The 24,312-nt window shown below is 34.9% G+C and overlaps 1 protein-coding gene across 1 annotated transcript in view; it reads left to right on the top strand.

Moving 5' to 3' along the window:
• SERPINB7 (serpin family B member 7) overlaps positions 1–24,312 on the top strand; it is a 41,950-nt gene that overhangs the window by 8,102 nt on the left and 9,536 nt on the right. The window contains exons 2-6 of the mRNA XM_007486871.2: positions 6,660–6,851; positions 9,864–9,905; positions 11,267–11,380; positions 18,409–18,526; positions 23,105–23,247. Coding sequence (XP_007486933.2) covers positions 6,678–6,851; positions 9,864–9,905; positions 11,267–11,380; positions 18,409–18,526; positions 23,105–23,247 — 591 coding nt within the window. The 5' untranslated portion in view covers positions 6,660–6,677. The remainder of the gene's footprint in view (positions 1–6,659; positions 6,852–9,863; positions 9,906–11,266; positions 11,381–18,408; positions 18,527–23,104; positions 23,248–24,312) is intronic.

The following is a 24,312-nucleotide window of genomic DNA, read 5'->3' as shown; positions in this document are numbered from 1 at the left end:
CTTCAAATTTTTTTAAATAGAAAGTGGAAGTACCACTTTCTATTTAAAACAAAGCAAAATATTTTTGATACTCCTCAGTGCTAGTGCCTTTCCTTTATGCTTATTTCCAATTTATCCTATATGTATTGTACTTGTATATAATTGTTTATATGTTCTCTTCTTGACTGGACTGTGAATCTCTTGAACACTATGACTGTATTTCCCTCTATTTTTTGTATCCTAGTACTTAGAACAGGGCCTAGCACATTGTACTTAATACATACTTGAAATGGCATGCCTTGATTTGACTTCTTGGCTTAACAGTAATTTTTCTAGCTATTCCACATGCTGCCTCTAGAGTAGATTTATGTAAATTTAGATGGGGGGGGGGAGTTAATTCAGCCACATTCACCTTTATCTCTTTATTTAATTTGGGTGACTGAGTAGTTATTTTTCTTATAGTTACTCTCAGTATTATTTCCAAGAAATAATCTCCCAATTCCTCAGAATTGTCTATATCTCTGTTCCAGGAGTGATTGGCTACTTTTTTCAGTGTTTCTCACCTTTTATCTGTTCCTTTGAACAAATAGAATTGTCCAAGTATGGAAGAGGTATCACTTTACAAAAGAATGAATGAGAAGAATGCCTATTATTATTTAGGTATTGTGCTAGGCACAAAGGACCCAAATACAAAAATTAAATAACCTTTGTCCTCAAGGAACTTATATTCTAAGGGGCAGGAGAGCACATTTAGAGGAAGCCATTCAACATTGAAATGGATTGCCTTGGGAAGTGCTAGGTGTCTCCTTAGAGGTCTTCAAAGAAAGGATTGATAACCTATATGTTTTCAAGTATAGGAAGGAGTAGATGCCCACTGAGATCCCTTCCAACTCTGAAAGCCTGTGGTTTTCTGAACTCGGACTAGGTAATCAAGATGGTAAGGTGATGTTATATGAGAACAGATTTAAAGACTTGGGAATGTTAAGCCTGGAGAAAAGGAGATTTAACAGGGACATGGTCATTATCTTCAAATGTTGGAAAGATTATGGAGCAAAAAGGGATTAGATTTTTCTGGCCTACTTGATCAATGATATATATAAAACCCAGTGGAATTGCACATTGGCTACAGGAGAAGGTAGGGGTAGGGGAGGGAAAGAACAGGAATCTTGTAACCATGAAAAAATATTCCATATTAATTAATTAAATAAAAAGTTTCCAAATTGAAAAAAAAAAGCTTTTTCTGACCTAGGTGGCTCAGTGGGCAGAGCTCTAGACCTGGAATCATGAAGACCTAAGTTCAAGTTTTACCTTGAAAACCTACTAGCTGTGTGACCTTGAACAAATTTAACCTCTTTATGCCTCAGTTTCTTCATTTGTAAAGTAAGGATAACAACAGCAACACTTCTAAGGGTTGTCATGAAGCTAATATTTATAAAATTCTTTGCAAACATATAAATACTATATTATTAACAAAATGCAAAGGTAGGACTAATGAGTAGAAATTTTATCAGGGCAAATTTTGTTATGACAAAGAATAACTTCTCAATAATGGAATGGGTTTCCTGGAGAAGTCGTCCTTTAGCCATATCACTGAAGATGTTTAGACAGAGAGACTGAATGACCAACTACTTTTCATGTAGCTTATATAAGGGATTTGCCCTACAGGTAGGTTGATTAATCTCTGATGTCCTTCAAGTTCTAATATTGTTTAACTTAAAAAAGAGACATTGTACTTGAATGAGTTCCATAAAAACAAATATTCAAAGGAGCAACCTGTCTTATTCTTTATGTTGTGTTCTCTAGTCATAGAGCCCTCAGGTAGAACACATGGGATCATCTGGATCTTCATTTGTGGGCTTAATACTTATTCCCACTGAGCCTTGGAAAATATGAGCTCCAGAATCACAAAATGTTACTTTCATTTTAGTTTGAATTTGATTTCAGTTTTCTTGGTTCATATTACCTTTGAGAGAGGTACAAAGTTTAGAAAATAAGTAGGACAGCCTTGAAACCCTAGTGGGTCCTAGACAGCCCAAACTGGAAGTACAAGGATTACTGACCAGGGCCCAAACTATGGATGGAATGGGGTGGGCCAGGAAAGAAACTCTTCAGAGGTGCCCTGAGGGATTTCATCATATCACTGAAATCTTTCTATTATTCAGAAATTGCAAGCACTATAAGGAATAATTGCACGATCTTATGCTGATCAGAACATTTTAGAGTTTGTCATTTAATTAATGTATGTGTCTGATTTTGTCCCTCAGACTCTAAAAATAGGGTTGGGCAGAGGACAGAGTGAGAGAGATTGCAGAAAGGTCTTGAGTAACAAAGGACTATTTTGTAAGCAAGGGGTTGAATGATATGAATAGGTTACTATTTAAGAGAATATTTTTAAAAGGGGAATACAAATTTTAGTACTTTTATCATATTTCACTTTGGACTTGTCTTTGGAGTAACCAACAAATAAGCCCAGCATGAAGGAATAGAATTGCAGTGTACAGTGGGGTGAGGAAGGGGAATAATTTAAAGAGCAATAAATAAAGAATAATGGAAGTGGCATAGTAGATTGAAGTGGGAACCTGGAGTCAGGAAGACCTGTGTTCAAATTTGGCTTCAGCTACTTACTAGCTATGTTAAGTGAGTTGCTTGACATTTTTTAGATGTTGTGAAGCTGGGTAAGTTACTTAACATCTGTCTGCCTCATTTTACTTAACTATAGAATGGGTGTGATAGTAGCACCTACCTCCCAGAATTGTGATGATAGAATGAGATGTTGGTAATGTGCTTGACACAATGACTAGTATATAGCAGGCACTTAATAAATGCTTATTTCCTTTCTTCTTGGAAAAAGCGATAGGAATCATGCAATAGAAAATGGTCCATCAGAGTCCCTGAATTTGCTGTAGTTCATTCGATCTTTTGACCTTGGCATAATTGAATCAGTTCCCCATAGGAAGAGAGAGCCATTCTTAGATATTGTATGCAGTGCTATACTTTTTTTTTTAATGAAATAATAAGAGAATAGACAGTATAGAACAAAACATCCATCATTAGGTCCATTTCATGTCTACTGTTTCGTCTACATTCAAGACTGTCCCAGTCACATATATTGTCAATCCAGGGTTTCTAGGGAAAACATAGTTCAGAACCCTTGCTCTCCCTCCTAGCAGGCAAAGGGGCATAAAAAAAAAAAAACAACAGCATATATCCCAACTAAATTTTAATATAATGTAATATAATAAATATACAAACCCAGGATGACCAGTTTTTAAATCAGGGGTTCTTAACCCAGAGTACCTGAGCCCTAATATTTATGTGTCTGTGTCTATACTATTTCAATATAATTGACTTCCTGTAATCTAATGTAATTTCCTTTTATGCATTTTATCACTTTCTTCTGAGAAAGAGTCAACAGGTTTTGTCATACATCAATAGAGGTCCATGTTAAAGGAAAAAGTTAAAAACCTTTGCTTGTCAAATGACTGAAGAACTCGGGATACAGATGATTCAGGAAAAGACAAGTAATTAGGGCTAGTGCTTTTCTATTTGGGGTCTTGTTAATGGAAAGGTCCTCTAATTGCCTTTTTTCATCCTTTAAAAATAATATATATTTTTAACATTAGAAGTATAGTTAAGCAAAAAAGGAAAATTAAAAACAAAAACCATCATATGTTGACCTTAGATCATGTATGCCTCATTCCATGTCTATATTCCAAAAAGAGGAGGGAGATGCGGCTTATAATCAGCCCTCTGAAATGCTTCAATTCCAATTTGGAATCAAAGTCCATTAGATCTATCAATGTTATGATAAGAATGATTTGTACTTAAATTAATGTTTATGTATGTATGTGTCCAGGAAACCTTCCCCTTTTATATTTTTAAAATATTTTATTTTCTCCAATCACATATAGTAACAATTTTTAAATTCTCTTTTTTTAAACCCTTACCTTCTGTCTCAGAACCAATAATAAGTATTGGTTCTAAGATAGAAGAGTGGTAAGGGCTAGGCAATGGGGGTCAAGTGACTTGCCCAGGGTCACATAGTGAGTTAGTGTCTGAGGCCAAATTTAAACCCAGGACCTCCCATCTCAGCCTGGCTCTCAATCCACTGAGCTACCTTCCACCAATTTTTAAATTCTTTAAAAAATATTTTGACTTCCAAATTCTCTCCCTCCTTCCCACCCTTCCTTCTTCTCTCCCTCTTCCCTTTCCCCCTTCTCTTCCTCTTCCCAGAGATGATAAACAATCTGATATAGATTTTACATGTGCAACTCCGATTGCTTCTTTAAAAAAATATATTTATTTAGATTATTTTTCCATGGTTACAAGATTCAAGTTCTTTTCCTCTCCTCTTTCCTCCCTACTCCTGGAGCTGATAAGCAATTCCACTGGGTTATACATTTATCTGATTACTTCTTAATGCAGCCATCTCATTGATGATGAAATTTTGGGTTGTAGGCAAAAACCAGATATAGAGAAAAACTCTACATCTTAATTGCTCCAGTGCTCTCTTTTTCTGACTTTACTTTTTGTATGTCACTTGCTCCTTGGTTGCTATTGGCCATCATTTCCACTTGCATCCTCCCCCCTTCATCCCCTGCAGGAAGTCAAAGCACAGATGTTCTCTAGAGGGGCAATGGCTAAAGACTGAGAGGGGCACCATATCAAGAAATAACACCCTTGACACCATTTATTATATGTAAGTTGTCACTGGAATTTGTTGCAGATTGCTTCTTTACTGCATATATATTTCTCCATCACTCTTGGTGTCACTCACAAGCTTGAGTAATCAGAGAATACGCTACAAGATTCACAACCATTCAAGATTACTGGAAGAACCTTTGTATTAAAAAGACGAGCCTTCACAGTTAGCCAATCAATAAGCACCTCTTAAGACCTACTCTGTAGGAGGCAAGTGATATGAATAAATAGAAGGATAAAAACTTGGTCCCTTTCCTTATGCAAGTCAAGTTCTAATGGAGGAAAAAACCTGCAAAAAAGTTTATATTGTACATTGTGTAGAGATTTAATCTATGGATACAGATAATATACATATAACTGTGCACATTTATGCACATATATTCACAATGTACACATATGTATATGTATGTCTACACAGATTGACATGCATTTTCTATATAGCTTAAATGGAAGTTAATTCCAGAAGAAAGGTATTAGGAGAAAGAAAGCAGACAGAGGAAGAGCTGGGATATGAGTGAAGTCATAAAGGAAGCCAGGAAGAGGAGGTGAAGAGAACATGCCAGGTATGGAGGATAGCGAATGAATAGATGCAATCAGGAGATGGAGAGCCAAGTGCAAAGAACAGCAAGAAATATCTTAGGGTACTTGGAGGGAGGTAAAATGTAAGAGGACTGGAAAGGAAGAAAGGGGCCAGATTGTGATGGGCTGTAAATGCCAGAGGATTTTATATTTGATACTGGAGGTAATAGGGAGACACTAATGCATTGAGTTGGAAGTTGTTGTGACATGGTAAGAGCGGAGCTTTAAGAAATAACTTTGGCAGCTGAATGAAGGATAACTTGGAATGGGGAGAGACTAGAAGTAAGGAGACCACCAAAAGGCAATTTCAATTGTCTAGCATGAGACGATTAAAGTCTGTACAAATATGGTAGCTATGTGAGTGGAGAGAAGGAGAAATACACATGAGATTGTGTGACCTTGAAGAAGCTTGGGATTATTTAAAGCAGTTTCCCAAATGAGATCATGTCCTCACACTTTCTCCTATTCTGCACCCAGCTCATCATTCATCTGTAAAGCTAATGGATTGAATACTTGGGTTGTCAGTCCATCTGCATATCAATCTCTGGACAATAATGCCTCAGTTTCCTTCTCCATAATATGGGAATGATAATAATAATAGTATCTATTTCCCAGGGTAGTTATAAGCAGATCGTATTAGTAATGTGCTTTAAAAACCTTAGAATTTTATATTAATACCATCAACAATGATGATGTACTTTGATGAGATATTTTGATTATCAGTGTAGATCTCAACCCCTTAGAACTCTCTTATGCATATCCTTTTGTTCATCATACTTAGAGGTATATCTGCCCACTTAGCTTAAGATTTTCCTCTAGGTCTTTTAATGGATACTCATGGAGCCATGAAACTATCATTCTGTCATTATTTACTCTTCTTTTTGTTTTTTAAAGTCTGGATCTTTCTATCTAGTGTAGGCTGGAAATGAAGGGGCTACTCATGAATGCAGTCCTGCTCCTGACTAGATAGGATCTTTGATATGCTCTATTTATGACCAAGATTAATTCACTCTTTCTTTGGCAGTCTTATTGTTCCACAACACTAGGGGCTCATCATATCAATGCTGATCTTATTATGGATATGATCAATATAGCCCACTGTAGTTCAGAACTCTGGAGCTCAAGAGATCAGTCTACTACAGCTTCCTCACTAGCAGTTATTACAACTGGGTGCCAACATAGACTCTTGTTATATCATTATTTCATTAATTTCTTATTTTGTTGTCACTTATTTAAAACTTTAAGGTTTGCAGTCTTATATTTAAAGATATTATTTTATTTGATTTTTGATAAAACCTTGCTAAACCCATTCTACATGCGAGGAAATGAAGGTTCAGAGAAATATAGAGAAAATGTGGTTGAAATATTTTTTTAAGTTTCATTTTTTTTTCTCCCTGTAGGCTGTGTTCAGTTTCACAATGGTCTCCCTTGCTGCAGCAAATGCAGAATTTTGCTTTGATCTTTTCAAAGAGATGAACACCAGTCAAGGAAATAGCAATGGCAACGTCTTCTTTTCTCCCCTGAGTATCTTCATTGCTCTGTCCCTGGTGCGAATGGGTTCCAGAGGTGACTGCGCAAAGCAAATTGATAAGGTAAATTTCTGATATATAGATCCATGTTTGTGCCTTTAGACATAATCTTCTGCAGCTCATCGGTACTCCATATTGTTTTCCCCCTCAAATGCTGTGCCCAAGAATTAGAACCTGGAAATTAGCTGATTGCAGGGGGACAGATGCCATATTCTCCTGCAGCACCATAGCTTACTTCTTTGTGTTGGAAAAGGATTTCTTTTTGCATGCTCAATTTAAAGTGGAGAGGAAGCCTGAAATCTTATAGAATCTCAAGATTGCTCTCCTCTTTCAGGGGCCTTGAAGAGTAAGGTTACAGAGGTAGAAAAAAATGTAGTTTATTTTTAAAACTACAAAATCCTTGTTTAAAAATACTGAATGCTTTCCATCTGATGCATAGTTCAGGCCCCACTGATACAATTTATTCCAGAAAGGTATTAGTTCACTTTATTCTTCTGTCGCCCTCATAACCTAAAAGTTTTTATTTAACTTATAGGCACTATATATATATATATATATATATATATATTTCAAATCTTCAAGGAGTAAATGTTAAGAGCTGCGACTGAGATAGATCCATTATACCTGTAATGGGTACTTGTAAATTGTAAATTGTTCCTACTATATTAAATTGAAGAAAAGTATTAGGGGAATATTTGAGAAAACTTTTTTGCAATAAATAATGCATGAGAACAGGAGGAAAATGATATGAAGTACATATGCAAAGACTCACTTGAATTTTAAATCTGAAGAATAACTGACAAGACTTCTTTGGTTGTAAAATTCTTATCAGTCCATTTAGACGCAAATTCCTAAAGATCAAGTTGTGGGATGCTGGCAGGAACTGTTAAGACTTTTGTTTTTCATTCTCTACCTTCTTAGATTTTGTTAGATTTTGTATTTTCTCCAATCCTTATGTTAGTCAATGCAGATATGAGCAAATGGTGCTTCTAAAAACTATACTTGAAGCCGTAAGTCGGTTTAGCCAAGACCAAGGTTTCCTATTAGAGAGATAATGAACAACTTTACATCTCCTGGGAATTTTTTCCCCCCTAAAGCAGGGATGTAGCATTCTAAATAGAAAGGGTTGCTTATTAAGAAATATTAAAATTTATTTATTTGCCACCAGTATTTAACATTTTGTGCACCTTTTAATAATTAAATACCTTTTTTTCTCCAAATTATAAATAGGAGTAAGGAGGTGGCTTTTTCTCACTGGTGAGAATTGGTATTTGGGAATAAAAATGTGTACAGAATTAACTTCTAAATATATATATATATATGGCATTAAGTCAGGCTCTGAACTCAAAGTGAGAGGACCATCCCTCCTCTTAGAAACTTGCCATCTAAAAATCAGTGGGCTGTCTGGTTCTGGAACCCTGCTATTTGAATGCTAAGATGACTCTATACTTTGGTGGTAAATTTCTGTGACTTTACTTCACATAGATACCTCCCATACTTTTGGATATTGAGCCTTGATCTGATAATGTCTTAAAATAAAAATGACGGGACTAAATGTTCACAAGTCTACCACACTTAACTTTTAAATCCTAGCAACAATACCCGAGAACTAGAGTAAAGCTTGGAATTCTTTTGGAGGGATGAACTTGCCCATGTTGGACCTGGAATTAAGACAAGTTTAAATCTACTTGAGACATTTACCAGTTGTATGACTCTGGAAAAGCAATTTAATTTGCCTCAGCCTCAGTTTCCTCATCTTTACAATGGAAATAATAATAGCAACTAGCTCAGATTAATTATATATATGTGTGTGTGTATGTTTGTGTGTACACACACACACATACATACATATTGCTTTGCAAGCCTTAAAGTAATCTATAAATGCAAGCTATTGTTATTATTGTTACTATTACCCTTAACCAAAGCTGATACTAAGGGTTAGCAGAGTGAACAACCATCCAGTGCCACTCATGGAGTCAGAGATATAAGGACTGATAATCTTTAATCATTTGTTATTTTTTTATGTGCACATAATTTCAATTTTAGCCAGTTTTACTTTCTGTGGTGCCTGATACTAGATTTAGAGTGTATCTGTTTCTAAGTGTTTCTATGAAATCTCAATTCTTCTGATGATGATAACACAGAGGTCCTATACTCTGATCAAATGCAGGAAAGTGTATAGTTCAAATCTCACTAAGGATACAGAAATGCCTTGTCCTGAATGAACCTACCTGATGCAGCTTTGAAGAGCTAAGTATTTGATGCCAACGGTTAGAACATAATTTATGGCTTGTCTTTTACTGTGCCTTCTCTGGTAATTTCAATAAAAATACAGATCATAGAATCTCAAAGTTGCAGGATTGAAGATTAGTTCTGGAAAGTACTTCAGAGGCCAGCTAGCCCAACACCCATTATTTTACAGCAAAGGAAAATAAGCTGAGGGAATGATATTATAGAAGATAGGATTGGTGATAAAGGCAGTACTAACATGGAAACAAAGAACAAAGTACATGGGTAATTTCTTTTCTTTTTAAAAACTCTTGCCTTTTGTCTTAGAATCAACACTAAGCATCAGTTCCAAGACAGAAAAGCAGAAAGGGCTAGGCAACTGGGGTTAAGTGACCACCCCAGGGCCACACTGCTAAGAAGGATCTGAGGCCAGATGTGAACATAGGTCCTCTTGATTCCAGACCTGGATTTTTATCCACTGAGCCGCCTTGCTGCACACTATTCCATACATAATTTCAAGATCTTCCCTAATAAAATGGATAGTAGAAGAAAATATTTCCAATGTTTTTTCTGTCCTCTCTCCTAATTCCTCCCAAAGAATGTCTGAAAAATCCAAAAATAAAAGTTAAATGATTCCTAGGATGCTATTAAGTTTGGGAAGGATTTCTGGCTCTATCAGTCTTATGACTGAGGCTAAATGTGTTAAAACTTTACATTGGAAAAGGGTGATTTTTATTTTTGGTTTAAAAAAAGCTTCTTGGTTGTCTGTAGACATTTGAATCACTCATGATAGCATCACTAGCTTCTCTTAAGTCAGTGTCATATTCTTTGTGTTTCTAATTGCAGGTGCTTCATTTTCAGAATGAACAAGGATCTTCAAATTCTCAGGTAAACACATGACATTTTATTTGAAAAATTTCCATGAAAAGAAGCAAAGTATGTTGTATGATGGGTGACTAAATTGAAAGAAATCTTTCTTCTTCCTCTTCTTCCTCTTCCCCAGCTTGGAAACCATAGTTCTAGATGCCTGGAATTTTTTTGTTTGTTTTTCATATCTCTGAAACTAAAAAAAAAAAAAAACAAATAAAAATTTAATCTTTCAATTCGATTCAAATAAAGTTTGAAAATCACTAGTTAATAGACTTGTCATTAGTGAAGATAAATTGAGATTATACAAGAAGCTATAGAGATGTCAATTCTTCATAGTAAAGGAAATTTTAACCACTTCAGCAATTTGTAGCTTTTGCAAATTGGTCCAAAGGAACTATATTGAAACAACTGACTTCAGGTTAAAACTTACTCATTTTGAGTTCAGTATCATAAAGAGCAAAAGATGAAATGACTAAGGAAACAAAAGTTTGATCTTCTGAATATATTGGTTTATTAATCAATGCACACTGATTACTTAAACAATTGGGACCAGGACCTTTCCACAGCCTGGAGCTGGATCCCAAATACAAGGAAAGAAAAACCTTTATATATGAAAAACTATTAATTTAATAAGACCAATTAATTAAAAGAAAATGATACAACAGTAGGTACTCTGATTTGTAATTGGATGAAAGATTAGAGACTTTCCAAGTTGGGAGAGGGAGAATGAATACACACAATTCCCTGAATTCAGGAAAAGATATATCCTACTCTTCCCCAATTATCTATAAACAATCAAAGGAACATGGATAGAATAACTGAGCAGTATGGGGCCAATTTTCAGATAAAACAAATAGTTACTTGAAATGTACACTTATGAGAAATTCTTTGCATGATTCTCAGGATACACTTGCATTTCTGGTCAACATAAACCAGGTCCTTGGATAAGGGTCTCTAAACTTCAGGAACAGGTGGCCCAGCTTTCCAGCCATTCAGGGCTAGGTTCAAACAATCCAACAAGGTATTCTCCCAATTCCCACAAATAAATAAACTTTTCTCACTAGGCCCATACCTGAGTGAAGAAGGAACTAGGCTAGCTCCAGAATTGAGTCACAGATGGAGTCAATGTGGTTCACTCAGTTCCCACAGTTAACCACTCGCTATACTAATCCCCTTAATTTCCCATAATTTTCTCACGGTATTGATTTCTTAATGGTTATATATAAGGTTGTATTGCCTAATGATTCCATGAATGTGCTTCCACCCTTTAGCAGCATCCTGTAAATATATGTAGTTATTTACATATGTGTATCTTCCAATTCCAGGAATGAATTAACTACTTGTCTTTATCTTTTTAATAACAATCTGGCAACACCCAGGGACTCCAATCCCAGATGAGAACACTTCTCTCAGAAATAAACACATCTGGAAATGAATATCAACTCACCATAGCCAATGGTCTGTTTGCAGAAAAGATATTTGATTTTCATGAGGTAAGCTGAGTTGTTTTTACTTTAACAGATTATCATTATCATTATTATTATTACTAATATTTGCCCCAAATATTATTTACATGATAATTTAATACTTCTCATAATTAGTTTTGGCAAGTTTAAATGGAAAGAGCCATGGAGCTTGACTCAGGAGAAGTGGCTTGAGCTTTGGGACTATATAGCAAGTCACCAAACTTCCCTGAACCTCAGACTCCCCATCAATAAGATAGGAATAATTATACTTATATCCCTAGGTCACTGATGTAAAAAATATGGGTATGAGGTATATGAACTTAGGTATGCCATTTTCCTTCTCTGGGTTTCTCTTTTTTCTACTATAAAATGGAGAGAGTAACATGTATACTATTTACTTCACAAGATTGTGAAAAAAATAACAGGTTTTAAAACTTTAAACTATACTAAGACTTTTGGGACATCCTGAATAATATGTTAAAGTTTAGGCTTTAAATTGCAGTGTCTTGTGATACCCAATATATAAGTGATTTAGTGTTATTTAATGCACATTCTAAGGAGTATATTAGTTCCTTGAGTCTTATGAAAGGATAAGAGTCTAAAGGAACACCAAAAGCAGTTGTGGTCTTGGAATCAGCACTGGTCCTGGAGTCAGGAATACTTGAGTTCAAATCCAGCCCCAGATCCTTCCTAGTTGTGTGAGTTTGGGCAAATCACTTAGCCTCTATATGCCTAGGAAGCAGTTAAGTGACTAAATGGATAGAGTGCTGGGTATGGAGTCAGGAAGACCTGAGTTCAAATTTGATTTCAGACACTTCCTAGATGTGTGACCCTGGGCAAGAGACTTGATCTCTGATTCCCTGACAAAAGGATCCACTGGATCCACTGGAGACGGAAATGGCAAACCCCTTCCAACATTCTTTCCAAAAATACTCCATGAATAGCTCTGGACCATGGGGTCATGAAGGGTTGTACACAACAGGAGTAAGTGAACAACAAAAGGAACACTTAAGATGGACTTCCAGGTATGGTTCTCAGAGTTGGTTTTCACATTACTACGGTTTCAGGTGTGAATATCACAAGGTTTTTATGTCCCCTCTGGCAAGGAAAATGGGGTTCTCTATAGGAATAGCTTTTCCTCTCAGCTCTGGATTAATGATCGATGTGCATGGGGCTGGGGGAAGGGAGGGAGATAAGATACTTCTCCACACACCCTACTAATAATAATAAGGTGCCAAGCTTCAAGCTTCCCTCTTAGAATCCACTTGGGTTAAGTCTAAGTTTATTGTCTAAGAGACACACCTTTCCTGAGGGCATGGGAGGTAATGCATTTGGTTTTAAAAAACCTTACCTGGGAATGAAAGTAGTAATTTGTTACAGTCAATCATCTCAGGATCTGATAGTAAATAGAACAGGAGGTGGGAGATTTAGAAGTACAAATATCCACACCTGTCCCTGAGAGAATCCTGGGAATGTGGCTTGAAGAAACCTTAATAAATTTTTAAAAAGTGACCTAACTGATGACCATCCGGTCATTACCTGCTGTTAAAGAAGATATTTGCTCTTGAAAATTAAATGTTAATCCTCAATGAATGCCCTTCCCGGATTAGATAGAGGGGGAGAGAGGTCACTGAAAACAAGCTACATCTCTCTAATATAATGATAACCAAAAGGACAGAATGAAACTGTCTAGTATTTCAATGGGCAATGCACTATCATAGCAAGACTCAAAATCCAGAATTGTAAGATAACTGAACTTAGAAAACAGTGAACACCATTTCTGTACTATATATCATTTAGGGGATTTAGAATATCATTCCCTCTTTGTATTGTGCATTGTCCATTCTGGGATCCTGGGGATCTAGGCCTGGGGGCTGTGCCATTCATTCCTTAAATGGGTGTTCTCCATAAATCATGTAAAAGCACTGTTTCACTTTCCTGTGCCAGTAGGTGAAGGGACCAGATTTTCTATTCTCCAAATCTGGCATAAACTGACAAATGATATTCCATTTGCAAAACTGTATTAAAGGTATATTTACTTTTAGTGGATGGAAAGCCAGGCCTGAAGATGGGAGATCCTAAGTTTAAATCTGGCCTCAGACACTTCCTGTCTGTGTGACCCTAGGCAAGTCACTTAACCCCCATTGCCTAGCCCTTGCTGCTCTTCTGCCTTGGAAGCAATACACAGTATTGATTCTAAGATGGAAGGTAAGGGTTTAAAAATATATATTTACTTTTACTGAAATTAGCATTGTCCTGGGAAAATCTGAGTCATCATTATATATATAGGCTTAAAGTCATCCATCAATAAGCACCTACTGTATGCCATATAGAAGCTGAAGAAACAAATACGAAACTGAAATAATTTCTACTCTCAAGTTACTCATATTCTAATCAGAGATACAAATAATCATATAGAGAATACATATGTATATACACATATATAATATAAATACTTTTATATATCCATATAGCCAATGGATAGTTTGACTCAGGAGAAGTGGTTTTGAGCTTTGGCAAGTCACTAAACTGCTCTGAACCTCAGGCTCTTCATCAATAAGATGGAAAACTTGTACTACCTAGCTCTTTGATATCAGAAAATACAGGTTTGAGTTGTATGAACAAAACACATAAAAACATATTAACTAAATACAAGGTAATTTCAGAGGGAAGACATTAACAATTGGATACATCAATAAAGACTTTGTGTAAAAGATGATGCTTAAGGTGCATCTTGGAAGAAGAGACTGATTTTATGAGGCACGGATAAGGAGTAAGATACAAAATCAATTAGGAGACCATTCCAGGTTCGGAATTTTTTTGTTATTCAATCATTTTAGTTATGTCTGACTTTTCGTGACTTCACTTTGGGTTTTCTTGGCAAAGATACTGGAGCAGCTTGCCATTTCCTTCTCCAATTTACTTTACAGAGGAAGAAACTTGAGGCAAACAGGGTGAAGCTACTTGTGCAGAGTTGTACAGCTAGTATGTGTCTGAGGCTAGATTTGAACTCATAAAGATAAGTCTCTCTAATTACAGGCTCAGCACTCTATCAACTGTGCTACCTAGATGCCCAACTTTGGAGGATAAGCAGTGAGTGCAAAGTCACCAAGATGGGGAATGTAGTATTCTGTGTGAGCGTCTTAGAGATCACCAATTGAGCTAGATCACAGAGGGTTGATATTTGGATCCAAAAAGGCTAGGTGAGGAATTTAAAAAAGTAAGCAGAGAAGTTTATATTTTACCCTATAGGTCATATGGTGCTACTGGAATCACTTGAGTAGAGGAGCTAATTTGGTCAAATTTGCATTTAAGGAAAATTGATGTGGAGGACTGACTGGATCAGAGATAGTCTTGAGGTAGGGAGATCTAGGAGACTGTTGCAATAATCTAGGTGAAAGGAAATGAGGGCCTGAAACTATGTAATTAGTGAGAAGAGGTTAGATGAGAGATGTTTTAAGATGCAGAAATGACAAGATTTAAGAACCAATTGAATATGTTGGGTGACAATGTAAACAGTTGAGGACATTGCTAAAATTATAAACTTGGGAGCCTAGAAAAATATTGGTTCATTAAACAGAAATAGTAAAGTTTGGAGCAGAGGAAGGGTTTTTTGGGAAATATTAGTTTACTTAGGATGAGTTGAATTTGAGATATCTTTGGTGCATCTAGTTTGAAATGTATAATAGGTAATTGGTAATACAAGACTGAAGCTGAGAAGGGAGATTAGGGCTATATATATTTGTAAGTCATCTATATAAAGATTTTAATTAAACTTAAGGAGCTAATGAAGTTACTGGGAAAGAAGAGAAGAGAAATATCAGAATGGACTATAGTTAGGGCATTTTGTATATATATATATACACACATATATATATGTTATATATATATATATATTATACATATATATAATCAGCAAAGAAGACAAAGAGAACCAGAAAAGTGTAAAGGATTAAAACCCAGAGAGAAGAGAGTGTCTAAAAGGAGATGGTGGTCAACAGTGTCAAGGGTAGCCACAGGTCAAAGAAAATGAAGATTGAGAAAAGATCATCAGATTTGGCAATTTTGCTGGAAACTTTGGAGAGAGTTTTAATTGATTGATGAAATTGGATGCTAGATTGCTGAGGGTTGAGAAGTGAGGGAGAGGAGAGGAAGTGACAATATTGAATGTAGATAGCTTTTCTAAGACTTCTGATATAAGGAGGAAAGATAGATAATGATAGCTTGAGAGGAAATAAGAGTCCAGTGAATTTTGTCAAGAATGAAGGACATAAGGATGTTTAAAGACAGTAAGATAGAAAGCATTAGATAGGGATAAGTTGGCATTTTGAGATAGAGGGATGATGAAATTCTCAGTCTGTTGAAGATTTGAGGACATGAGAACAAGAAGTGCTCATGTAGACATGTAAACTCAGCAAGTTTATAATCTGCTTCATTATCAGAGTCTGGAAGTGGGGAAGGTTATGAAGTGTTTTTTAGATGAAGAGGATGGGAGAAGAGGGAACTCACATTGAATAATCTTGTTTTCTCATTAAAGTAGGAAGAGATGGCATAAGAGTATCTTTAAAGGAAGAGAAATTCTGGAATAGCTTCTAGAGGGAGTAAAATAGAGAACCAATTAGGGAGAAATAAAAGGATTGCTCCTGCTATAGAGAGTGCCCTGTTGAAATCAGATGAATTTTAATGTTTCCACTCATAAGGATTTTGTGAATTCCTTTAGCTCATATTCCACAATCTATGATAAGGAGTACATGGATAGTGCGAGTAATCCAGAGCTCAGATTTAGTGAAAGATGACAAGGATAAGAAAGAGAAAGATTCCAGACCAGAGAGTAGTATATAATTGAAATGGTTATCTAGAGTCAAGATTGGAAAGGGAAGAAAAGCAACTGAAGTCAGAGTAAAGCTAATAAAAAATGTTGAGAAAGAACTGAGCAGTAGAGATATTAGAGGTTTCATATGAGGGAATAGGTTTAAGAGAGATAATAAGAAAGAAATAGAATATAGGAAATTTAGGTCATACAGAACTATGGTACACTCTCTAATTAAGGAATTAGAACCTTTGTGGGTAATGGTGAGACTTAGTTTTAACATCTATATATTTGATTGAGGAGGGAATTTAAGGAGGCTGAGGAATTGGGAAGTTAGAGAGTTTGCAAAATCATTTATGTAAATGTTAATGACATGAGTGAGAATTTCTCCCATTCTCATGAATACAGTTAATCTAACACTAGAGATAATTATAGGAATTAGAGATAATAGGAATTTCTGGTTAATTTTCCTGACTGATTCTTGATTAATGAGTTAGGAAAATCCCATGCATTTTCCATGGAGGAAAAAAAATTCTTTCTCAAATAGATTTGTGATTTCCTTTGTGTTGGTAGCTCTTGTTACTTATAATCCTAGAAGAAAGGCTAAGTGACTTGCCCAGGTCCCATATAGTCATCATATGTTAGAGGTAGGATTTGAATTCGTATTTTCCTGATTTCAATATTAGGTTCCTTCCCTTTCGAACTTGTTGCATTTCCCTCAAATATCTACTGCCATTTTATGTAATTCATAACTGCAAATATTCTGTTTCCAGATGTGAAAATGTACTTTATTATTTTCTCCAAGAAAGTAGAGGGAACGATGGAGCAGAGAGATAGATCTGTTTTAGAAGATTTATTAGGGTGTTGTTTTTTTTTTCCTCCTCAGATTTAATTCTTCTGCTTTATTGTACTTAGTGCACATAAGGGTAAATGACACATTTGCTAGGGATATTCCAAAAGATTTCTCTTCTTATTTTTTAAGGTTGAAGTTATTGAATACGTGATGATAAGGGCATTCAATTTGTTCACCAAACTTAAGAAACAAAAAATTAGATATTTAAAGAAAATGACAACTCAATTTTGCTTAAAATACAAATATGAAATGAGGCAAAATACCACTTTTTTATTAAAAGGTCCATAAGCACAATGTTCTATGCACACCTATGCTCATACTTGTTATATATATAATAAATATATTTATATGTGTGTACACACATATTTCTTCCATATCTTGACCTCCTTCAAAAGTCAACATAAAAATTTAAAAGGGAATTTTTAGTCTTATCTTTATTTTAATAACAAATTTATACATTTTCCAAATTTATATGATTCATGTTGCCTCCCTCCTTTTTTCCTCCCCACTCCCAGAGTTGACAAGCAATTTAATCTCAGTTGTACATGTAATGTCACTCAAAACATATTTCCATATTATTCATTTTTGTAAGTGAATAATATTTTAAAACCAAACCCCCAAATCATATACTCAAATAAAGAAGTGATAAATCATATGTTTTCATTTGCATTTATACTCCAACAGCTCTTTTTCTAGAAGTGGACAGCATTCTTTTTCATAAATTCCTCAGAATTGTCCTAGATCATTATATTGCTATTAGTAGCAAAAAAGTCAATCACATTTTATCATCCCACAATATTTCAGTTACTGTGTATAATGATATCCTGGTTCTGCTTCTTTCACTCTGCATCAGTTCACATAGGTCTTTCCAATTATTTCTGAAATCATCCTATTCATAATTCCTTATAGCAAAATAATATTCCATCACCATCATATACCACAATTTGTTTAGTCATTCCCCAACTGAGGAACATCCCCTCATTTTCCAATTTTTTGCCACCTCAAAAAGTGCAACTATAAATATTTTTGAACAAACAGGTCCTTTCCTTAAATGGGAATTTTTTTTTTGAGAATTTTGCAGAAACCACAGGCAACATATGAGACAGAAAAGGTTTAGAGAATCAAAAGAACATAAAATATATGAATAGTATAATATAATAACAGATTTTATCTTTTAATACCATAAATATACATAATTTCTTTTACTGTAAACATTCCATAGAAAAAATCCAAACTTCTTTTCTGGTACAAAGGGAAGACCAAAAAATTTTATGTAGTTTTTCCATATCAGGGATGCTATACTTCTAAGTCTCATGATATAGAAGGGGTACCTGTATATATTATATTTATCTAGTGATTATTCTATTAATATAAGACATTTTTTTATTTTAGCAATTTTTAAAGTGCGCTGGAAGCTTATACAATGCCAAAGTAGAACGTGTAGACTTTACCACTGATATAGAAGAAACTAGGAATAAGATTAACCAATGGACGGCAGATAAAACAAATGGTAAGTGTCCATTAAAAAAGTACAATACTTGCCAAAGTTACACATGAATAATAAGATCATAATGAAACCCAGAAAATTCCTTATTGGGTAAGAGAAGCTTCTTCTTATTCATAGTAACTAATGCTATCATTTAGCATCACTGAACTGTTTTATATTGTTACCCCAGTACTTAGGAAATTTCCTTTCACATAGCAGTTGCTTTTAAGCTCTAGGCAGCTAAGAGTTGCACTAGAAAGTGTGCTGGATCCAGAGTCAAGAAGACTCCTCTTCTTGAGTTCAAATATGGCTTCAGACACTTTGCTAGCTATCTGACCGGGCAAGTCATTTGATCCTATTTGCCTCAGTTTTCTCATCTGTAAAATGAATTGGAGAAGGAAATGGCAAACCAGTATTTTCCCCAAGAAAACCTTAAAAGGAGTCATGAAGTCATGAAGAATTAACAAGTAAACATATAATGACCAACTGACTATCTTCAATGTGTCTGAGAAAGAGCAATAAATGAAATCATCAATATTCATTTATACCTTAGCCAGAAAGAAATAATATTGAGTGGCTAACTGTCTAGTCATAAACTAGATCTCATTTTTACCCCAAAGTATTCTATTTCCTTAGAGAGTCTGCCACTGCTTTATCTGACCTAAACTTCCTATATTCTATCTCTTCTTATATATCACCCCATCTAGCTATTCCCTCTTGTTGAGACCACTAATTCCTCTCCTGTTCAGTTCTTTCTCAGACTATTAGCCTTGCTCTTTTGGCTTCACATGCTTTTCTTCCCTTTCTAATCTTGACCCTAGTTAGCCATTTCAATCATACACTGTCCTCTACTCCAGAATCTCTCTCTTCCTTATTCTGTGTCATTCATCTTTTGCCTTATCTCAGTTCTGAATTACTTTTACTATCTACCTCCTCTACTTACTTTTCTAATCAGAGACTGTTGAATATGAGCTAGAGGAATTTCCCAAAGCTTGATGACCAGAAACATTAAAACTCATCTGACTTTAATGGCCTCTCTTTTTGCCTGAGAGGGTTGTTCAAGTCTTGAAGAGATTAAATTATTTACCTGGGTCACACAATTGAAATGCTAGAATAGGTATTTACATACAGGTGTTCCTAAGTCCAATTACATCATTCTATCTCTTATGGCATTCTGGCTTGCTGATCCCAAGGAGGAACCTGGGATTAATTTGTGATTGAGTTTGATTTCTTGGAGAAATGAATTTCTGTACCAATCCAGATATTGTGCTGTTATAAGACATTCATGGATAAAATTATTTTCTTTTTTTAAACTTAAACCCTGCAAAAGAGCTGATTTTTAAAAACTCTGCATTCAGCAAATATAACTCTAAGCCAATTCCATGTACATTAAAATAGAAAAGGATGTTTGCACATAAAACTGCAAATCTTGATGGCATACAATTTCCTTTTAGTTAGTCAGTAAGCATTTGTTAGCATTTATTATATGCTAGATGCTGTGCCAAAGACTGAAGATACAAAGAAAAGCAAAAAATAGCACCTGATCTCAAGGAGCTCACAGTCTAATGGAAGAGACAATGGGAGAGACAACATGAAAATAATTGTGTAGAAACAAGATATGATACATTGACTTGTCCCTGAATGATAAATACAACCCTCTGCTTTCAAAGCTGCTCTTTTTATTTGTATATCCTTCTGAAGGGATACAGTTCTTAAAAGGGATTTGAACAAAGTATGTAATAAGTGTTTGTGGGAGGAATAATAAAGTGTAGCTATTATCTCCATTATAAAGGGAGGTAAACAGTGGGCAAAAGTGCAAAATTATTGCAGTCTTGTATATCTTATAATCAGAAGAACTGAGTTTCAGCTCTATTTCTCTCACAAATGTTGTGACTGGGAATGAATTGCTTCAATCCTCTGATCTAATTTTTGTTACTTTTAAAATGAGAAAATTAGACTTAATGACCATCAAGTTTCTTTCTAGCTCTACCATTCTATAATTCTGGATAAATTATGGCTACATAATGATAGAGGCCTTTGTTTCCACCACTTTACCGAAACATTGAAAAGTCAGTAATAAAATAACTAGCATTTATCTAGCACATTGAAGTTTGTAGTTAATGTTATCTCATTTGATCCTCACAATAGTTTTGGGTAGTAGATATTATTGTTATTATCCTCATTTTGTGGCAAGGAAGCTGATGCTTACAAAGGTTAGATAGCTTTCCCAAAGTCACATAGTTAATAAGTCTCTGAGGAAAGATTTGAATTCAGGATCATCCTGACTCCAAGTGCAGAACTTTATCTGCTGGGCCACCTATCTGCCCAATAGTCATTGAGTCATATATAAAGTGTTGTGTTAATCTTCAAGGTGACATAAAAAATCTCAAGCATAGTCTTTACCTTCTAATATTTTATAGTCTACCTGGGAAAACAAAATATAAAATATCATACGTTCAATAGTAATACAAAAAAATCCCAAGAGGTCAGTTTAAAAATTCAAGAATTGTCACGAAGCAGTGCATAGTTAATTGCTAAAGGAGACCTATAAAATTAACATTGGAAAGAGAAGTGAAATGAATTAATTTGTTACCTCTCCTTGCCTTCTCTGAACATTGGCTGAAATCTGGCCATTAGCTATTATTCTCATAAAAATGAGAGAGAGAGAGAGAGAGAGAGAGAGAGAGAGAGAGAGAGAGAGAGAGAGAGAGAGAGAGAGAGAGAGAGAGAGAGAGAGAGAGAGAATATAAGCTTGTTTTTCTCCTAGGGGCCACCTGGTTGTCTGTTCATAATTAACTAAAAACTGGACTTAATGGTCAAATATTAGGGCACCAGATTCTCAGTTTTTTCAACATACTTCTACAGTTTGATGGATTTATGATTTCATTCACTTCCTTTGGTAGTGCAGCTTTCAACCCATCTACATTTCCTCATTCTCTGGCATTTTTGTTTGTATACTTCATAGTAATAATTCTATAGAAGATTCACTAATATAACCAGAGGCCTTCCTCTAGATATCTTGACATTGTGTGGGTACCAGCAGAACATGTGAGCCATAGTGTTACTTGTTCATTATGTGGCCAATCCACATCTTTTTCCTCCTCATTTATCTCTTTTACAATAGCCTTTACATCACTGCTGCAATAAAATTCTATAAATTAAACCCCACATGTGTCTCTCTATTTCCCTTTGAATCATTCACCACCATAATTCTTTGGCAAGAATGGTATTTATAGCCATTTCATTCATTCATAGCCACATAACCTCACTGGAAGATGATTTTTGCTAAAAAGGTATGCCTTCATGTCAAGGAATCACCAGCACTCTGTAGTTTCTCAGATTTTGTGAAACCCAACTTAACAACTGTGTATTTACTACTTCTCTCCTCATACAAATATTAGTCAGTGGTTTGCGGCTTAATAAGTATATCAATTTAGTGGCAGCTGGGTGGCTCCATGGATTGAGAGCTAGGCTCAGAGATGGGTTCAAATCTGACCTCAGACACTTCCCAGATGTGTGACCCTGGGCAAGTCACTTAACCCCCATTGCCTAGCCCTTAGCACTCTTCTGCCTTGGAACCAATATACATTATTGATTCTAAGACAGAGAAGGTAAGGGTTTAAAAAAACCAAGTATATCAATTTAACGTATGCATTTAAGAAATGAATCTTAATCTGAAAGTTCCTTGTGGATTAAACAATTTGTCTTCTTGGTCTTATCTTCTCCAGACTAGGCACAGTGTTCTACATTATTAAACATATATAATATATTGCATTTTATAACATAATATATAATTAATACATGTTGTTTATTAATGAATATATGTAAATAGATCATGGACAAGTTAGCTTTAGCACTGAATTGAAAAACCAAAATCATAATATATGCTCTGAAGTCAGAGTGATACATTAGGCCTTAAAAGCCTTGTGATTTTTAATTTTCTTCTCCCTACCATAAACACAAGTGTAGTCTGAATCATGCTGGAATTTAATTCCCAAATTGCCTTTTTTTGATACGTTTGTTCTTCCTCACTACGTATTTGCGAATCTGGATCTAATGAACACCACTGCTTAAACCTTCCCTGTGCTTCTACAATGATCTTTCTATTGACTAATTCTAGCAGGGACCTGTCAGAGACTGAGGGAGCTCAACCCAGCCTTGCTACATACGCCCTCAAATCAAGCATCTTTCAGACTTGGTCAGCCTGTAATAGAATAATAGTCTATCTCCCTACCTTATAAAGTGTTTCTGAAGTTTAAACAAGATCAGATTTGTGAAAAATCTTTGCAACAACAGAAAACTTTATAAATAAAACTCATTGCATTTACTAAACTCTTTAATTCAGAATCTAAGATTGTGAACATTTCAGAAGGCTTCTGATTACCAAAGAAGTATTTCTTCATCATTTTTAAGATGATCAGAGCCAAAATGATAGCTGGAATTTTGAATATTGTAATGATTATAAGCTGCACTAAGACAGAGTAATCTCATTGAAAAGTTTTATTATTTTATTGAAAAAGTCTTGTTGGAAAAGTTTTATTGAATATTACCATTTTATTGAAAATAACACATTTCCTTTTTTTCCTCAATGTCTTTGAAAAGGTAAAATCAAGAATATCTGTCCACCAGATAGCATTAGTTCATCAGTAGTAATGGTGATGGTAAATGCTGTGTACTTCAAAGGGAAGTGGGATGGAGCATTTTCTAAAAGTCAAACTTTAACTTGCCGCTTCAAGTCCCCCAAGGTATGTGAATCTCTATCACATCTATGATGTCTTTAATTATTTTTCTTTGTCTAAGCATTGTGTTCTGAGAGTCAGTGAAAATTTTCATTTTTCTGCATTATCAAAATCAGGAGGCTATGCAGGGTCAAATTGTAGAACTTTCTACTTTTATATTTCTATCTTTATTCATTTAACAAACATTTATAAGAGATGGGAAGGAAAAAAGTTTTTGTTCATTGAAAAATATAAAATTAAAAGAAATAAAAACAATTCACCCAATGATTTTTTAATCACTCTACTTTGCTCTGGAGGGTTTTGGGGAAAAAATATTTAAAATTAAATAAAAAACATTTTTCTATAATTGCACTTATACTTCATGCAGCAAAGAAAGAGATGGATAATTCTTCAAGGAATTTCAAAGTAATCATATATGACCAACTTAATTTTAAAAATAATTTACTTGAGGCAAGTTGAAAATGTCAACTCTTAATTTTTGAATTTTCACACTATTTAAAATTTACAATTTGCAACTACATACAGAAGGCTTTTACTTTTCACTGCTTTATATAATTTTGGGGTCTAGTAAATTACTAGGAAACTGATTTTTTAAATGAAAATTTCTTTTTAATTATGGACTTCATAATCAAACAAATATAGTTATTTTAACATACAAAGAGGAATATAAAAGACTACATGAAACTGAACTTTTGTAAATGTACAGTTTGTATTAATAAATTCCCCCCTTATATAGTTAGACACATTTCTTGTAGCATGTTTTCCAATGGACTTTGTAATATACGTGAATAACAGATCATATTTGCCCAATGTAGTAAGTTATCTATGAGGGTCTGGAGGTTTGGATGAAGTTGAAAAAGATTCTGTTAGACTACCATTATAGGAAGGGAATGGGATTTACTCCCTCCATTTGGCCCCCACCTTTAGATGTGAGTAGCAATGGATATTGCCAACTATTCTCTTCCTCTTCTCATTGAACAGAACCTACTCTCTGAACATTGCCTTGAGCTCTACCTCTGCAAAAGTATTTCTGTGTTCCTTATTGTGCATGAAAAAAATAGTGCTAATACA

The sequence above is a fragment of the Monodelphis domestica genome, chromosome 3 (genome assembly GCF_027887165.1).
Source record: "Monodelphis domestica isolate mMonDom1 chromosome 3, mMonDom1.pri, whole genome shotgun sequence".
Taxonomy (NCBI): Eukaryota; Metazoa; Chordata; class Mammalia; order Didelphimorphia; family Didelphidae; genus Monodelphis; species Monodelphis domestica.
Note: the sequence above shows the minus strand (reverse complement) of the source record. Positions and strands in the feature narration are given on the sequence as shown.